The 16,104-nt window shown below is 44.2% G+C and overlaps 2 protein-coding genes across 2 annotated transcripts in view; both read left to right on the top strand.

Moving 5' to 3' along the window:
* Window positions 1-16,104, top strand: part of ajm1 (apical junction component 1 homolog) — a 142,316-nt gene that overhangs the window by 37,407 nt on the left and 88,805 nt on the right. The gene's annotated exons all lie outside the window — the stretch shown is intronic.
* On the top strand, window positions 1,718-11,835 carry LOC132992529 (pre-B-cell leukemia transcription factor 3-like). The gene is made up of 10 exons (XM_061061896.1): window positions 1,718-2,033; window positions 3,471-3,544; window positions 6,398-6,624; window positions 6,757-6,947; window positions 7,175-7,310; window positions 7,537-7,566; window positions 8,986-9,130; window positions 9,283-9,380; window positions 9,625-9,711; window positions 11,336-11,835. The coding sequence occupies exons 1-10, from the start codon at window positions 1,855-1,857 to the stop codon at window positions 11,426-11,428; spliced, it is 1,260 nt and encodes a 419-aa protein (XP_060917879.1). The 5' UTR covers window positions 1,718-1,854; the 3' UTR covers window positions 11,429-11,835.

The following is a 16,104-nucleotide window of genomic DNA, read 5'->3' as shown; positions in this document are numbered from 1 at the left end:
GTCTTTTTCCTGCATACTGACATCAGCTGAATCTGCAGCCAGACAGAAGAAACTTCAGCTCTTAGAACAAAGGATGACTGTGATCAGCCAGGATGGACTGGACCTTCTTTAAAGTCCTTACTTCAGGTGTCAAAAGGTCAGTAAGGGTCAAACCTGCATTTTTTCCCCCCACATATTTTAACAATATATATAATATATAAGTGACCAAGGAGAGAGTTAAAACAGATTCACTTAAAAGTGCTGTCAACATTAAAGCTCCTGAAGCTTTCTGAAAAAGTGCCCACGCTGTGATTAGCTTTTTTACAAACAACGTCAGCTTGAAGCTTGTCGGTCAGTTTATCATCAATGATGGTAGCCAGGTTCTTATACTGCACAGCCTCAACAGCCTGGTTATTTACAGGAGACTACAGGGGAGATAAAAGTAAGGAAGGATAACCTGCATCAGTCAGCAAATTCTCTCACGACTGTGCCGTGATCATCGAGGAGGGACATGATCACCTAGTCAACAGCAAAGTGTCTTATAGCCACTCAGCTTCTCCTCTGTCTCCTCAATCCATCCATCAACCCATCAATCCATCCATCCATCCAACCGCCCATCCATCCACCTGTCCATCCATTCATCCGTCCGTCCATCATCCAACCATCTGTCCATCCATCCAACCGCCCATCCATCCGCCTGTCCATCCATCATCCAACCATCCATCATCCATCCATCCATCCATCCATCCATCCATCATCCAACCATCCATCCGTCCGTCTGTCCATCCATCCATCCATCCATCCATCCATCATCCATCCATCCATCCATCCATCCATCCATCCATCCATCATCCAACCATCCATCCGTCCATCTGTCCATCCAGCCATCTATCCATCCATCCATCCATCTGTCCATCCATCCATCCATCCATCTGTCTATCCATCCATCATCCATCCATCCATCCATCCATCATCCAACCATCTGTCCATCCATCAACCCATCCATCCATCCATCATCCATCCATCCATCCATCATCCATCATCCAACCATCTGTCCATCTATCAACCCATCCATCCATCCATCCATCCATCATCCATCCATCCATCCATCCATCATCCATCCATCCATCCATCCATCCATCATCCAACCATCTGTCCATCCATCAACCCATCCATCCATCCATCCATCATCCATCCATCCATCCATCAGCCAACCATCTGTCCATCCATCAACCCATCTATCCATCCATCCATCTCCCCGTCCAGCCTTCCATCCATCCATCCATCATTCCATCCAACCATCCATCCATCCGTCCGTCCAACCGTCCATCCATCTATCCACCTGAGAGGATTCTGAGGAATTCCCAGGCTAGATGAGATTTAAAATCCTTCAGCAAGCTCAGAATCTCCAATTCCAAAAAAGCACATGTAGACTCAATGAGCTCCCCCAAGGGGCCCTGTGAGGGTAAAGAGCTGGTCCTCTGTCTTGTGGTCACTGCCTGAATTGTTCATCAACTGTAATAAATGAATGAATATTAACTATAACAGTGACAGCTCATTAAATCCAGATGTTTTCTCTAATTGTGATTCAAACTTTGTAAAGTAGCCTCGTTTGTTGACAGCAGCATCATCACTGCTGGTTCAGGACTGTGGGGGTTGTGAAGCCATCAGATTAGGGATGCATGAGACTCAGCTGAGCAGTTCTTAGAGTCTGTGCACAGAGAGGAGAGCAGCCTCATTCAGCGTGCAGGCGGATAAATAACAGAGCGCATCCCCAGGGAGACTCACTCCGCTCTGTGCAGTCTCTCTGTTTGGACTCCAGCTGCTCCCTCTCTGCTGGATTTAACCTCAGATTTGATTTCTGCAGAGGCGGTCATGGTGGATCAGAGTCCGTTGATGGAGGCTCTGAGCGGGGTGACTCTGTACGGTCTCTCGGTGCCGCTGCTTCACATCCAGGACAGATCAGAGCAGGAGGAGAGGAAGCAGGAGACCGGGAGTGTTCTCCATCAGATCATGACCATCACGGAGCAGAGTCTGGAGGAGGCGCAGGCAAAGTTCGTCTCCTTTTATTTATTATTTAGAATTGATGCAAACTGTTAAGCAGATAGAGCGTTACGAGCTCTTTGAACTTAAATATTCTAAAATCTTAAATCACAAATTGAACGTTATTCAAAGTGGAATGATAATCTGAAATTCTCATAAATGAAAGCTTTCTGCTGTATATGAAATCTTCTCTTACATTGAGTGTTTTTATCAAGAGTTTTCACGTACTGTATGATCTTTTAACCAGAATTATCACATTTAAAAAGTGCAAGCTGTGACAGTGATAAACGATGAGGTGAATTTGGGATTTTTTTATGCACCTGAATTATGATGCATTAGTGATAAAACAATTAATACCCAACTCAATGAATAAAGACAAATATTCTCCATAATGCTTTCAAGTGTTTCTGAAAACCTGGAAGAATTCTATTAGAGCCCTGAAATATGAATCCCTTTAGATATCTGTTTATTCATGCATTTATTCTTATAGGTTTGCAGTAACAGATTATCTTCATTGTTCTTTCAGCTATCAGTTATTTTCATTATCCTAAAGTTTGTGTTTTGGTCAAAAAAAAATGTATAAAAATGTTGCTCAGGATTTCACAGAACTCATGTTTTTAGTGTTCCTCGATTTATTCCGACTGCACGTCGTCCTCTGCAGATGTTACTGATATAACTGTTTAAGTCAGACCTTTAAGGAAACACATTTGTCTTTAACTCCTGAATGCATCTTTATTATTTATCACAATCAGAATTTTTCTGATTAATTCCTAAACGTCTTACAATTCTTCATTTTCAAAGAGCCCCAAAGCTTTGTGAGATAACATAAGATGAGATAAAATAAGATGAGATGATACGAGACAAGTGTGAAGAGGTGAAGAGCCCCAAAGCTTTACGAGATAAGATAAGATAAGATAAGATGAGATGAGATGAGACGAGATGAGATGAGATGAGATGAGACGAGATGAGATGAGACGAGATAAACTTTATTGTCCTTGAAGTGTAATGTGTCGTGGACTGTGTCCTGCAGTAGCAAGAGAATTAAAAAGTACATAAATAGAAATCATACAAAACATGTAACACTTCCACATAAACATAAAAAGACCTTCCTGCAGCAGTGACAGTTTGTGATCTCTCAGAGTGAAATATTACGTTAACTTTGTATCGTCCAAAGCGGCTCGTATTTGTGAAGAGCAAAAACAACAACAACACTTTCTTTCTCACATCATCGTGCTGCCTTATAGATGTTGATATAAATGCTGAGACTTGATTTCCAAAGGGTTCAACATTTGATTGGTTGATTTTGCTTCGTGAAATAATGCAGATGTTTCCTGCTCCTTGCTGCTGGTCCGTCTGTCTTGTGTGTTTGCATTCTTTGTCCCCTGTACGAGAATCAAACTGATACATCAAAGGCTTCAATGGTGTCTCTGATATTTGTGTTTTTGCAGGAAACACGGGTTGAACTGTCACAGGATGAAGCCGGCTCTCTTCACTGTCCTCTGTGAAATCAAAGAGAAAACAGGTCGGTCATTTCAAATTTTTTTTCGAACATCAACTCTCTAACAAGTTTGGAGCAACATGAAGCCCCTCTGTGCTGAGTGAACGTTGATTCAGTTGCGTCTTTAAATCCATCACTTGAGAAGCTGGTACCTTTAATACACTGACCTTCTTGTGCTCATCAACTTATTTGTAAATTTTCCCGCACTTCACTGCCCTTCCTCCAAAGCGTCTTCCTCTCTGCTTCACTTTTCTCGTTCTTTATGTCACCTGCACCTTTCTCTCCCCCACGCTGCTGGCTGGTCGTGCACGCTCCACACACCTACTTCACACCGTGTCGTCTGTAACTGTCCACACGCTTTTCTCACTTTGATTACCAATTTCATTCATCACATTTAACCCTGCCGTGACACCCAGGATTGCCTGCATCGTTTCCATTGAGCACCTGATGAAACAGAGGAGCTTTAGAGAGAATAAAACCTGCCTGTGTGTTGGCAGGACAAACATGAAATATGTATTTAAGGAGGTTGAGTCTACATCACAGCGATGTCTCCCTCAGTCTTTTATCCAGAGAATAATTCCACTCCTTCCCTCTGCTGTTATTTCACCGGGACAGAGTCAGCATTTGGGTTGGGCTGTAAAAAGATTAAATTATACTTGGAAATGTTGCTGCTGTGATTTAGGGGGTGGATTGCTGCGTATTTTTGCAGTGCTGTGAGTCAGTTATCCACGTTTATTAATGTTTGCCCCACCTTATCGTTCTTATCCCCCCCCCCCCCCCCCCCCCCCCCCCCCCCCAGAGCAGAACACTCTCTAGGTTTTTGGTGTTTGATGCTGGAGTCCTACAGGTTCCTCACTTCATCAAAATGTGTGTGTGTGTGTGTGTGTGTGTGTGTGTGTGTGTGTGTGTGTGTGTGTGTGTGTGAATCTGGGAGTGTGTGGACCGTATTGAGAGGGTCGGCAGTAAATGAATTCTGGGTTTTTATTAAAAGCACCGTCCCTCGGTGGTTAAATGTATGCATTAAAGCAACAGGCCGGCCGACATCATCCATCTGGACTCACACACTAAGCTCAACACACACACACACACACACACACACACACACACACACACACACACACACACACACACACACACACACACAGGTTCCACCTGACCTCATGTTTTTGCAGTAAGGCCTACAGATAATGGCGGGGGATATAAAAATTGCTAGTCCTGCACAGGGGTCGACATTCCCATCAGATTAACAGATAGGAGGAGGATCATCGACTGTATAAAGCATGGCAGTGTCTCAGTGACGTCACCTTTTGTGTATTTGGAGATCGCCTTATTGGAAATGTCTCAAACTAACTTTCAGTCAACCTAGCAGGCAATGCGGTGGAGCTGAGGCGGCCTTAAGCCTCCTGACGAACAGCTACAAGGCGCCCTCCGTCAGTCAGATCAGCCACACTACTTAATATGAATAACTCTTAGGACCTGTGTCCACAGACAGTGTTTTCTTTTTCAATACAAAACCAATGGAGTTCAGCATTTTCAGCGCTAAGCGTCAGCTGTTTTTTTCCACTCAGTTGAAAAAGGTTTGACTTTCAGAACAGCGCCACACCCATCAATGTCACTCCTCCCTCACTGACCAATCAGAATCAATCAAGTTGCGATAATAATATTGCAGAATTTTAGTCACAACCCTGTCGGTCGTTTTCAGAGAATCTGTGTTTTCTGCTGCAAACTGAAGAAGAGAGCAGACTGGCTGTTTTTGTTGTTGTGCTTTTTGTGTTTAGAGGCTGACACACCTCTGCTCTCTCTCTCTCTCTCTCTGTGTGTGTGTGTGTGTGTGTGTGTGTGTGTGTGTAATCATTCTGTCCTTTCCAATGAGGCGGTGAGGTCTCAGACACAATCAGCAGCTCTTTCTGCTCACGAGCCAGCAGTTATTGAAAGAGACAAGCTGCAGACCACCTGCCACACCATCCTCCACCTGTGTGTGTGTGTGTGTGTGTGTGTGTGTGTGTGTGTGTGTGTGTTTCCTGAAGGTGCAGAGTATAGGCCTTTTGTGTTTTGTTTTCTCCACATGCCCCATTATTTTCCTCTCTTTCTATCGAGCACAGAGACTATATAAAAATGGAAAGCAGACTACACCGCCTATAGAGAAGTCAAATGATGTAGAGCTCCCCCTGCTGACTGGCTGCAGTATAGGTTCATAAGCCCCACCTCCTCCATGTTAACAGATAAGACATGGATCAGGCTTTAAAATGAAATCAATCAATCAGATATATGTTTCTGCTTTTTTTAGCGTAGTAACAACGCGTCCCTCACTGCTTTCATTAAAACATTTTGATAGAAACCTGAGGGATTTAAACGTCGACCGTGTTTTTATGAAAATGTTTTATTCTTGTTTAATTGAGTCTTCTCTTTTATCTGCTGGTTTGGGTCTCTTAGTCTGAAAAATAGGAAGAGGTAAGAACAGGTCATGAGAATGTGCAGTTAAATAGCTGGCACTAGTTTGAATGATTTTGCCTTTTTTATACCGAGCCAGAGCCACAAAGAAAGCTCAGGCTCTCCCTGGTGACTGCACTCTGCTGCCATCCGGTCCCAGATATACTCTGCCTACATGCAGGACCAACAGATTTTAAAACCTCATCTGTCCTTGGTAGCATTGGTCTCTTCAGCAGCATCATGTGAACCCTCCCCCCTTGATGTGTGTGTTTCTTGTTTCATTTTCTGCTGGCTGTGAAGCAGATTGCCCCTCAGGGATGATTTGATGATTTGACTTGAACCTTGAACAATTTCTGTGAATGAAGCTGAGTTTGAGTTTGCACCGATCACTTCACACAGTAACATCCTGCTGTTTGTGTTGTTCTATGTGTGTGTGTTTGTTGTCAGGTCTGAGTATCCGCGGGGTGCATGAAGAAGAGCCTCCAGACGCTCAGCTGATCCGACTGGACAACATGCTGCTGGCAGAGGGGGTGTCGGGACCGGACAAGGATGGTGGAGCAGCGCTGGCTGCGGCGGGCGGAGCGACCGATAACTCCATCGAACACGTCGACTACAGAGCCAAGCTGACACAGATCAGACAGATCTATCACACAGAGCTGGAGAAATATGAACAGGTGAGTAAAAAAGAACAACAAAAGAATCAACTCTTTATATTTATGGAACTTTTTGGCATGCATCGGGACACATCTACGTAAAACAGTCCTTCAGCCCTGTGCATTTCTCTCTGCGTCTCCGATATGTAACAGGCGTGCAGTGAGTTCACCGCCCATGTGATGAACCTGCTGAGGGAGCAGTCTCGGACTCGACCCATCTCACCTCGAGAGATCGAGCGCATGGTGAAGATCATCCACAGAAAGTTCAGCTCCATCCAGGTGCAGCTCAAACAGAGCACCTGTGAGGCCGTCATGATCCTGCGCTCAAGGTTCCTCGATGCCAGGTGAGTGAGCAGACGCAGTTTTCAACCGTGTTTATCTAAAAAATAAATTCAATTTCCAGCACAAAAATCGATGTTTATTTTCTTGATTTTGCTCAGCAGCATCCACATGCAGCGTGCACACGTTAAATGTGTATTTCTCCTGTTGACAGAGGACGATTGTGCAGCTTTCTGTTCATTTTGTTTAAAACCGGAATCTTCTAAACTCGTCATCTCTTTTTCTCTCCGAGGCGAAAAAGGCGAAACTTTAGCAAACAGGCCACAGAAATCCTGAACGAATATTTTTACTCACACCTGAGCAACCCGTACCCCAGTGAGGAGGCCAAAGAGGAGCTCGCTAAAAAGTGCAGCATCTCTGTTTCACAGGTGAGAAATAAATAAACTGTGTCAGTGTGTCAGCCATGAGGAGCCACAGTACTCAAAGAAGACATTATCACATCACATCTCTGCTCACCTCCCCGAGGCTGGTTTAAATGTTTGATGAGATGTTTAACGTTGTTGTAGTTTCAGAATCACAGGTGTAGCCCAGGTTTGTCCCGGCTCAGTGTCAGATGCAGGGTGTTACATGCTGTATATTCTTTTCTGCCCTCAGGGTGGGGGGAGCTGCATCACGGTGTCTCAGGTACGTCTCTTTTCTCTCTCCTCATGTGATGTTGTTGTTTTCACGAATGACCCGACTGAACGACCGCTGGCCTTCCTTAACGATAACTCTGATAAACCGAAGTCTCACTGGTGTAGAGTATAGACTCATTTATCCTCGGGACAATGAGAGAAGACCATAGACAAAGACACTTCAGCACCACGGACAGCGCCACAGATTCATCAATACACTCCGTAGACTGTATATACAAAAGGACAGACAGCCTCAGCCTCCTCAAACAGGATGAAGCCAGAATATCACCCCCTACAGGCGCCGACATATTGTGAATTTGCAGCCAGAGTATAAACGTGTATAAACACCAACCTGGTTCAGAAACACACTTTTAACTTCCTGATAAAAGGTCAGAGGTCGCTCAGGTGGGTTCAGTCCACAGCAGAACAGACTCTTGTGTCGATTTGAAGCAAACACTCACGGTTATATGAAGTTCAATGGCTCTGGTGGGAAGCTCTGTGTCCATCTAGCCTTTTTTTTTCTGAGCGCCAGCGTTTTTTTTTCATTTGTTTTCAATGAGTAGAGAGCGTTGTATAACATCAAGAAATACCTCATCACAAAGAAAAGTTTCCAAAAAAAGACGACTCAAACATAAAATGGCATGCTCCAGTCAGCAGAGGGAGTTCAACCTGAAGGTTGAGAGACCTCCTGCAGCCACATGTCTGACATGTCATTGAGCAAGACCTTTAACCCCAAGTTGCTCCCGCTGCTTCTTCGGCGGCGTATGAATGTGTATGAATGGGATTAGTTAGTTCTGATGGACATCATTACCCAGCAGCCTCTACCATCAGTGTGTGAATGTGTAGGTGTGACCTGAGGTGTACGAGCTCAAGTCCATTTACCATTTACCCTCAGTCAGACTGCTGCTCCATCAGGGTCAGATAAGGATGAAGGAATACAGCAGAGAGGATTAATTCATTAAACTAAACATCCCTCTTTACCTCCGCACTCTCTCTGATACCGAAGGCCGGAGTGTCGGGTTCATAAAGAGGAGTCCTTTTTCTTTCGAAGAGGATGTACCTGCTAATTAGCGATAACTGTTCAGTTCCCTAAAACAAAAAGAGGCAGCGGAGGAAATGTAATATCAGGGAGTAAATGTCACTGCACACACACAAAGGTCACAGCCCGGCACACATGCTTCCACACACACACACACACACGCACACACACACACACAGTGGCCAGTGAACTTTAAGCTGTCGTAGGTTGTTACCGTCTGTCCTCAGCTGCTTCCTGTGTGTGTGTTCGACCTGAAACACTCCCACACACTCGGCCGGCATTCTGAGTTTATTATAAAGAATACACTCTCAATATGTGTTACACTATGTTGGAGAAGAAACAGAGGTAAACATGTGATGAGAAAACACTCGTTCTCTGTTTGCTCTCCAGGTTTCTAACTGGTTCGGAAACAAGAGGATCAGATATAAGAAGAACATCGGGAAGTTTCAGGAGGAGGCGAATCTGTACGCAGCCAAGACGGCGGTGTCGGCAGCTCAGACTGTGGCTGACGTCTCTCCAGACACAAAAACCTCAGGTAGAGGAAAGATGTAAAAAGGATCTATAACTCGTATTCCCAGAGGTCAGAGCCTCTGAGATGTGCTCGCTGTAGTCAGATAATAATTTTAGATACTTCAAGTTATTTCAGATCTTTGAGCGTTTCAGCTACATCCATCTCCTTCTCCTCAGGTTCTTTAAAGCTCAAAAACTCCATGTTCACCAGCATGCCGAGGGTTAATGGGCTCCCTAACTGCCGGGCTCAAGTTGGAGCAGGTGTACTTTCACAGGTAGGAGCTCTGTGTGTGTTGTAACATGAACGATTACATTTTTCTGGTGGACAAAAAGCAGTCTGTTGGAGGAACTGCAGCTGCAAAGTTGGACATTTTAACATGGGGCTCTATGGGGACTGACTCACTGCAGGAGACAGACTCTAGTGGACACTGGAGGAACTGCAGGTTATTTTGAATTCAGTGTTTATTTTTCAGCCCCCTTGTTGCTACAAATCTCTTTCCACCTTTTCTTTCTCTCTAGGCAGATACCATTCACCATGCTATCAGTCTGACAGGGTTCAGTGATCTTGGCCTCAGACAACCGTTGTACGGCTCTCACGGCCTTAACGTAAGTACAAGTAACCATAGCAACAAATGTCTGTGCAGCAACGAAGACAATCAAAGTATGACAGAGGTTATTTTAATGCTAATCGAGAGGCTCTCTGTATAACTGTGTTAGCACCAAACTGTACATCAGCAAGAGGGGACACTATTTCAGTCTTTACTTTTACGGTCCCTGAAGAACGTCTCGGTCCTCCCACCGTCGGTGAACGGCGTCTCGTGCTGTTAGGATGCGCTCCACTTTGAAATGATGCCTTCGTTGCCGTGTTGCCCGTCTTTGTGAACAGAGATTGCTGTTTTTAAAGTGTTGTTACCTTTTCAGTTCTTACGTCCTGCCTGTAGGAGAGTCCCGTGCAAAGTTACCGGTGATCCCAGTGTGATGGCGCTCCTCATTATGCCACGTTGCTTCTTTTGACGACTGCTAATACTGCAGTGAAGGAATACATACTTTTCCTTCATATCTGTTTAAAACTCTCTTTCCCATTCCTATGTTTTCTGCTTTCTTGGCATGGCCTCTGTTGATGTCCGTCATAACTTTGGCTAATCAGGCTCGCTACAAGCACCAAACGCCTCACTTAAACTCAGCTAGCCTCCGGCATAACTGACGAACATGTCGAAGGAGGTTGCTGCTACATTGCTGTGATTGGTTTGGATCAGGCGTTGAGAGGAGCATCACCTTTATGGTGGGAGTGGGACACCCGTGTGTTTGATTGAGTTAAAGTAGAAAGAGGTGTTCAAAGTGCATTTATAATCGTCTGCTTGTGAACCTCTCGGCGAGCTAACCCGGCAGTGAGCTTATTTAAATCTGTTTATGTTGATAGCGGATAGGGGAAGAGCTGACTCAGAGGGCAGAACAAACACCTAGCTGTGGGAGTGTCACCCACCTGGGGGAGGGGCTACTGCCCTTTGTGATGTCATGAAGAGAAAATTTCCAAACAGCCTGTTTGAGCACACATTTTCTGAAAAGTGGAGCAGGCAGAAGACGGAGAGGATGAACTTTTGTAGACAGACTAGAGACACATATTAGAGTTAGAGGAACATGGGGAAGTGGAGTTTGTATATAATGTGACCTTTAAGGTCCAACCAAAACAACATGCCTGGTAACACGTATAACAAAACTTCAAAAGGTTGTTAAAAGAAGGCCTTTTTATCTTAAATATTCAGTGAATGATTATACAATTATGTCAGTGTTGTTGACAGTTAAATACATCTGACTGCTCCTTTCAGCGTTATTTGTTATCACACAGTTACTGAGCCGACATGCAAACAGATCCACCAACACAGCGTGGAGAGATCTGATGCAAAGAGACGTCGGGGTGTCATTTCTGCTCGTCTCTCCTCAGGCTGAGACCAGACTCAGGCAGACCAAGATCTACACACTCAAGTTTTATTTTCCTGCACTTTGCACACACAACTTCTATTTAAGACCCTCGCTGAGAGACTGATAGAATGTCTGAGTCATTTTAGCCTCTTTTGGCTCAAAGTTTTGGATATCAGTAAACTCTGTCTCCAGCTCTCACTTAGACCGTAACAACAGGACGGTTGAGCATTTAGCAGCTTAAGAGACAGATATGTGCTTTGTGTGGTGGACAGCTAATATGTTAATAATGAGCTTTATTTCACTCCGTCAGGTGAACGTTGGCTGGCATGATGCTCTGAGACCTCCATCAGTGACCTCGCTGAGTGAAGAACCAGCCAGTGCACATTCTGATACCTCGAACTGACCTCGAGCGTGGAACATGAAACCTTTGACTTCTGCAAATCGGCCACCGGCTTTGATATGATACTGATCTGGGCTGACATTTCAAATAAAAGGATGTTGTTGATGTTGTTAAATCTTAGATGACAAGACAAATATTTTTTACATTCAGAATGAAGGACGGTGATGATGAACCGAAGCAATGAGTTTCATTTAATTAATCTGCTCCAGGGCTCTTATTCAAACTGTAGTAAATACTGAGGAACCTTTTAAATGTTGACTTTTTTGAACATCTTTAATACATAACCACACCAATATCCACCTGTAGGCTCCGACTGGAGGGTTCAGGATGTTATCTCATCCTTCCAAAAAGGTCGGAGGTCGGAGTTGAGACTCTCAAACTCAAACTGTGTTCTGCCAGAGCAATAAACATTTCCAACCATTACAAACGTTTGCTGTCTGACTGAATGATGTTCTTTTTTTATATTCTGTCTCATAGAGAACTTCCTCTGTGTCTGTCATTTTGTATTATTACATATAATCGGATTTAATCCTTCGGCATCCTTTATCATCCATTGCATACGACACATTCATCATTTGCACACCCAAAGATCTGTCTTAAGCATCAACATGTAACTTTTCCACCTTAAACATGAAAGACTGGCGTCTCTCTTGTGTCCACAGCGCGGCCCAATCGCCTGTTTTCAGCACTATGTAACTTTCTCAGCGGGTCGAGGAAATCTGGTGAGAAGTGCATTCATCTTTACGGCGCTAGTTCATACAGCAGCCTTCAGCTACAAAGCAGAGAGAGAGAGAGAGAAGCAGAGTGTACATCCCTGCAGATATTATTCAGAAAACATTTAGACATAAAGTTAGCCTCTATCGTTAGTGGTGTCATTGTTGTCTCATGTTTAGCAGCTTTAGCGGCTGCAGGAAGTCGTCTAACCCGAGTTATGTCTCAGGTTTGATACGAAGAAATCAATAAATCCATTTGACACCTAAAAGTCGTCTCTTTCCTCGTCCATCTTGGAACCTTACCAACCTATCTCAACTAGCATGTAATAAATTGGCCTCTCCAATGTAGCTTATTGTCGTCATGGTAACAGATGAATACACAAACACATACTCTACATGCTAACAGTTAGCAAACAACGGGCTGTAGACACCAGCAGAGTCAGGTTTGATCTAAATCTGGTAATAATACTGAAACTCTTCGGTCCACTTGGTTCTTTAACTCCTCACGTCTCCTGATGGTCAACAAATGCACCATGTCTAAGAGGGGGAGGCAGTTGCGCCTCGTTGGGCGCCAAAATGCACCAAACCAAATTCCTTCGGCTTGTTGCCTTAAATTTAATTTTTTAACCACATCTTTAAAATCTTCTGAATCAAGTTTACATGCTTTAAAGCACAACAGAGAGAACAGAGTAGATTCAGAGTAGGAAACTCTTGATATCAAATTAGATATTTATATTGCAAACTCCTCAAAATATTATCCAACCCTTTTTTCCATCAAACTGAAATGAAACAGTCCAGACCCTCATTTCAGAGACACATGAGGGTCTGTTGATGATCCAGGTCATGAGAAATATTTGACTATTATCCTCATGGTTTGTAGGCTTGAGTCGACTCGAGAAGAAAGAAGCTGTTATAAAACTAAAGCAGAATTTAGTCCCTCTTGTGTTTGAAGACCCTGAGATCCTCTGAGCCCTCCGTGTCACTTTTCCTCTAACGACCCCTGACTGGGTCGCTGTGAACTCACAAACTTGGCCCTGTGGCAAGAAAACAACATGATTCTCTCTCAGCAGGATGAGATCTCTGCTGCAGCGTCAGGACGATGAAGTCCTGCAGAGAGACGCTGCTGCTAGTGCAAACTGGCACGGTGCCTCCTCTGTTCACGTCTGTGTGAGCCCAGCAGTGAACAGACTGTCCGAGAGCCGAAACGTCAAGTAAAAAACGGCACTGAGTCAGCGCTGGGAGAAGGAGGATGAAGAGGAGAGCTGACCGATCACAAACCCCTTCGCTGCCTCGGGTCATGTGATGAGCGAGTGGAGAGCAGCAGCTTCATCTTCAGATGATGCTGAGTCCCTGAGGAGGCCGGATGAGGCCACGAGAGGAGGAGGGTGAGAGGGATGTCAGGATTACAGAATGATACAGAGGTATGTGAGACTCATCACAGCAATGTCCCTGGAATCTCTTCATTTTAGTCTGATTATTATTTGTATATGTTGGTTTCTAATGATGTTGTGTTTTGATGCAAAATGCCAGAATTAGCACAACAGCTAAATTTAATCCGTCGTGCTAAAGCAGGTACTAACAAAAAACATCAAACAACTGTACGCTCTCTGTGTCTCTGGATTCCGAGCAGCACCATTTAGTCTGGATCAGAGCTCCCAGTCCAGGTCCCTGAGGTATGGGTGGGGATAATGAAGAGAGAGGGGGGTCTCTGTGTGAAGGGCCGATCAGTCAGCGTGCACTGGAGCTGCTCCATGAATGTCATTACTGTCTGTCAGGTTCTGCTGGTGCTGAGGTGTGCAGGATGAACACTGGGACATTTTAGACCTGATTAAACCTGTTGGCTGTTTCCACATTAATCACACACATTCAGACAAAGACTCCGCCTGACCCCGACCTCAAAATCTTTAAAATAAACCTAAACACAGTGACATGAAACACAGTGTAACACTGCTGTGCAATCTAGGAGGGTCAAACTGCCTGAGAGGCTGAAATCAGGGCGACAAAGTCCTCAAAGCCAGAGAAGATTTCCAGAATTTCCCGAAAAACAGAATTTCCCCTTGCAGGGATCAATAAAGTAAATCTTAATCTTAATCTTAAAATATCTGATTTAACAAGCTTGTTGTCCTCAGCTAAATTATTTCTGTTAAGTGCATTTTATATCAAGCCTCTGGGGTTTTATTTTTACCCAAACATGACCCTCCCAGCATGGACAAAAAGGAAGACTTTGCCGTAAAAGCACTTCTGCTTCTGTCATGTTACAACAATTTAACTAAATCAAAGAGGATGGGAGGAAGATTTGGATCATCAGACCTGCATCTCAAGCCTCCCCTTCCTCATCCAAACACCGTCAGGGGCAGATAATGACAGCCCTGAGTGGATGGAGGACGTTTCTGGTGGCAGCAGATGTGACTGAGACACACATCGGGCCTGTAGCCCTCCCCCCTCCTCCTCCTCCTCCTCCTCCTCTTCCTCCTCATCCTCCTCCTCCTTCTCCTCTTCCTCTTCCTTCTCCCCCTCCTCCTCCTCTCCCTGCTCCCCTAATGCTCCCTGACACATGGTAATAACAGAGAGGTCTGTGCTGTCCTTTGTCAGCCGCTCACAGATTGGATCTCTCTTTGAGACGTCGGGGTTATTCTCTCCTGCTGAATACGTCTCTGGGTGTGTGTGGGTGTCAGGATCAGCCGGGGTCACTCGAGGAGAAGCCCCTCCCTGCACCTTACCTCACTGAAAAATTAAATGAAACAAAGCAATCAGTCTGAGTATTAGGAGGTAAATATATCTCTCCATTCTGGTTTTACTGTTATGTTTATTTAACCCCTTAAACCCAGGGCCCGGTGTTTTAGGATAAGACCACCCTGATCCAGATTCTGGCTTTTTAAGGAATACCAAATCTTGATTACCAGAGCTTTAAAGGGAAATTCACACTGCATACTTTGTCCACATGGGGGCGCCAAGATCCACACAAACAAAAAGATACTGACAGCTGCTTTAAATTCAATATTTATTCAATATTCAATATTTTTACAACCCAATTCTTTCTTGCTCTACTTTGTCACTGAAGCATACCTGTACAAAACAGTGAGTAAAACAGTATGCAATATGTTTAAAATATGTCTTTAAAATATCAGCTACCTTGGGGCGGCAGCAGTAGCTCAGTCTCGATTGACTTGGGTCAAACTGTAGGGTCACTGGTTCAAGTTCTGGTGCAGACCATAATATGGAAGTTGGTCTGATGGCTGGAGAGGGGCCAGGTTACTTACCAAGTACTGGGAAGAACTTGGGAGCTAAGCGCTGCGTTACTGCATGCTGAAGAGCTCTGACCTTCAGTTTGTATATTTAGAAGTGATTTTGTTTAACTTCCTTGCAGCCCTGAGTTTACATGATTCACAGTAAACTGACTTCAACACTTTGAATCACGACATGTGTTTGAGGAGAAACTGTCAGACACTCTTGTTTGTGTTTGTTTAGAGTTACAAAAATCCTTCGGGTGCTGCCGTCTGAAGGATTCAATTCAACACAACTTTTAAAACAAGCTAACATTAGAGAAGAAGAGGCTGAACTGTAAACAGAATATCTGCAGCATCTTGTGGCTGAGAGAGGAACTGACTCACTGTATGACGCTCGGTTTGAACACCAGATCTGTGAACTTTACTATAAAACAGTTTTCTGTTTATTCAACATGAGCAGCTTTTACTCCTTTTATACACACAAAAATAAGAACTATGCACACAATGCAAAATACTTGAAGCTCGTGTATCAACAACATGACTCCAAACTGCAAAAAGTAGATCAATCGGTCTCACTCAAATATAACTCAGTGTTAATCTCTGAACACAAACAACATCATTTAGCACCCAGTGTTCACTGAGAAATACAGGCCTTCAAAATAAAACACCCTAATTAATTAACAAATTAGTCCTCACTCACTTTGCTTCTGTGCAAACTCAACTGAAAGAACATTTCAGT

Source organism: Labrus mixtus, chromosome 17, assembly GCF_963584025.1.
Source record: "Labrus mixtus chromosome 17, fLabMix1.1, whole genome shotgun sequence".
Lineage (NCBI taxonomy): Eukaryota > Metazoa > Chordata > Actinopteri > Labriformes > Labridae > Labrus > Labrus mixtus.
The sequence above is the reverse complement of the archived record's forward strand: the minus strand, read 5'-3'. Positions and strand labels throughout refer to the sequence as shown.

Bases quoted from the DNA above. Each gene is read 5' to 3' on its own strand.
- LOC132992529 (XM_061061896.1), top strand. From the start codon at position 1,855: ATGGTGGATCAGAGTCCGTTGATGGAGGCTCTGAGCGGGGTGACTCTG. The intron at 7,311-7,536 runs GTGAGAAATAAA...TTCTGCCCTCAG, and splicing joins GCAGCATCTCTGTTTCACAG to GGTGGGGGGAGCTGCATCAC. The intron at 7,567-8,985 runs GTACGTCTCTTT...TTTGCTCTCCAG, and splicing joins GCTGCATCACGGTGTCTCAG to GTTTCTAACTGGTTCGGAAA.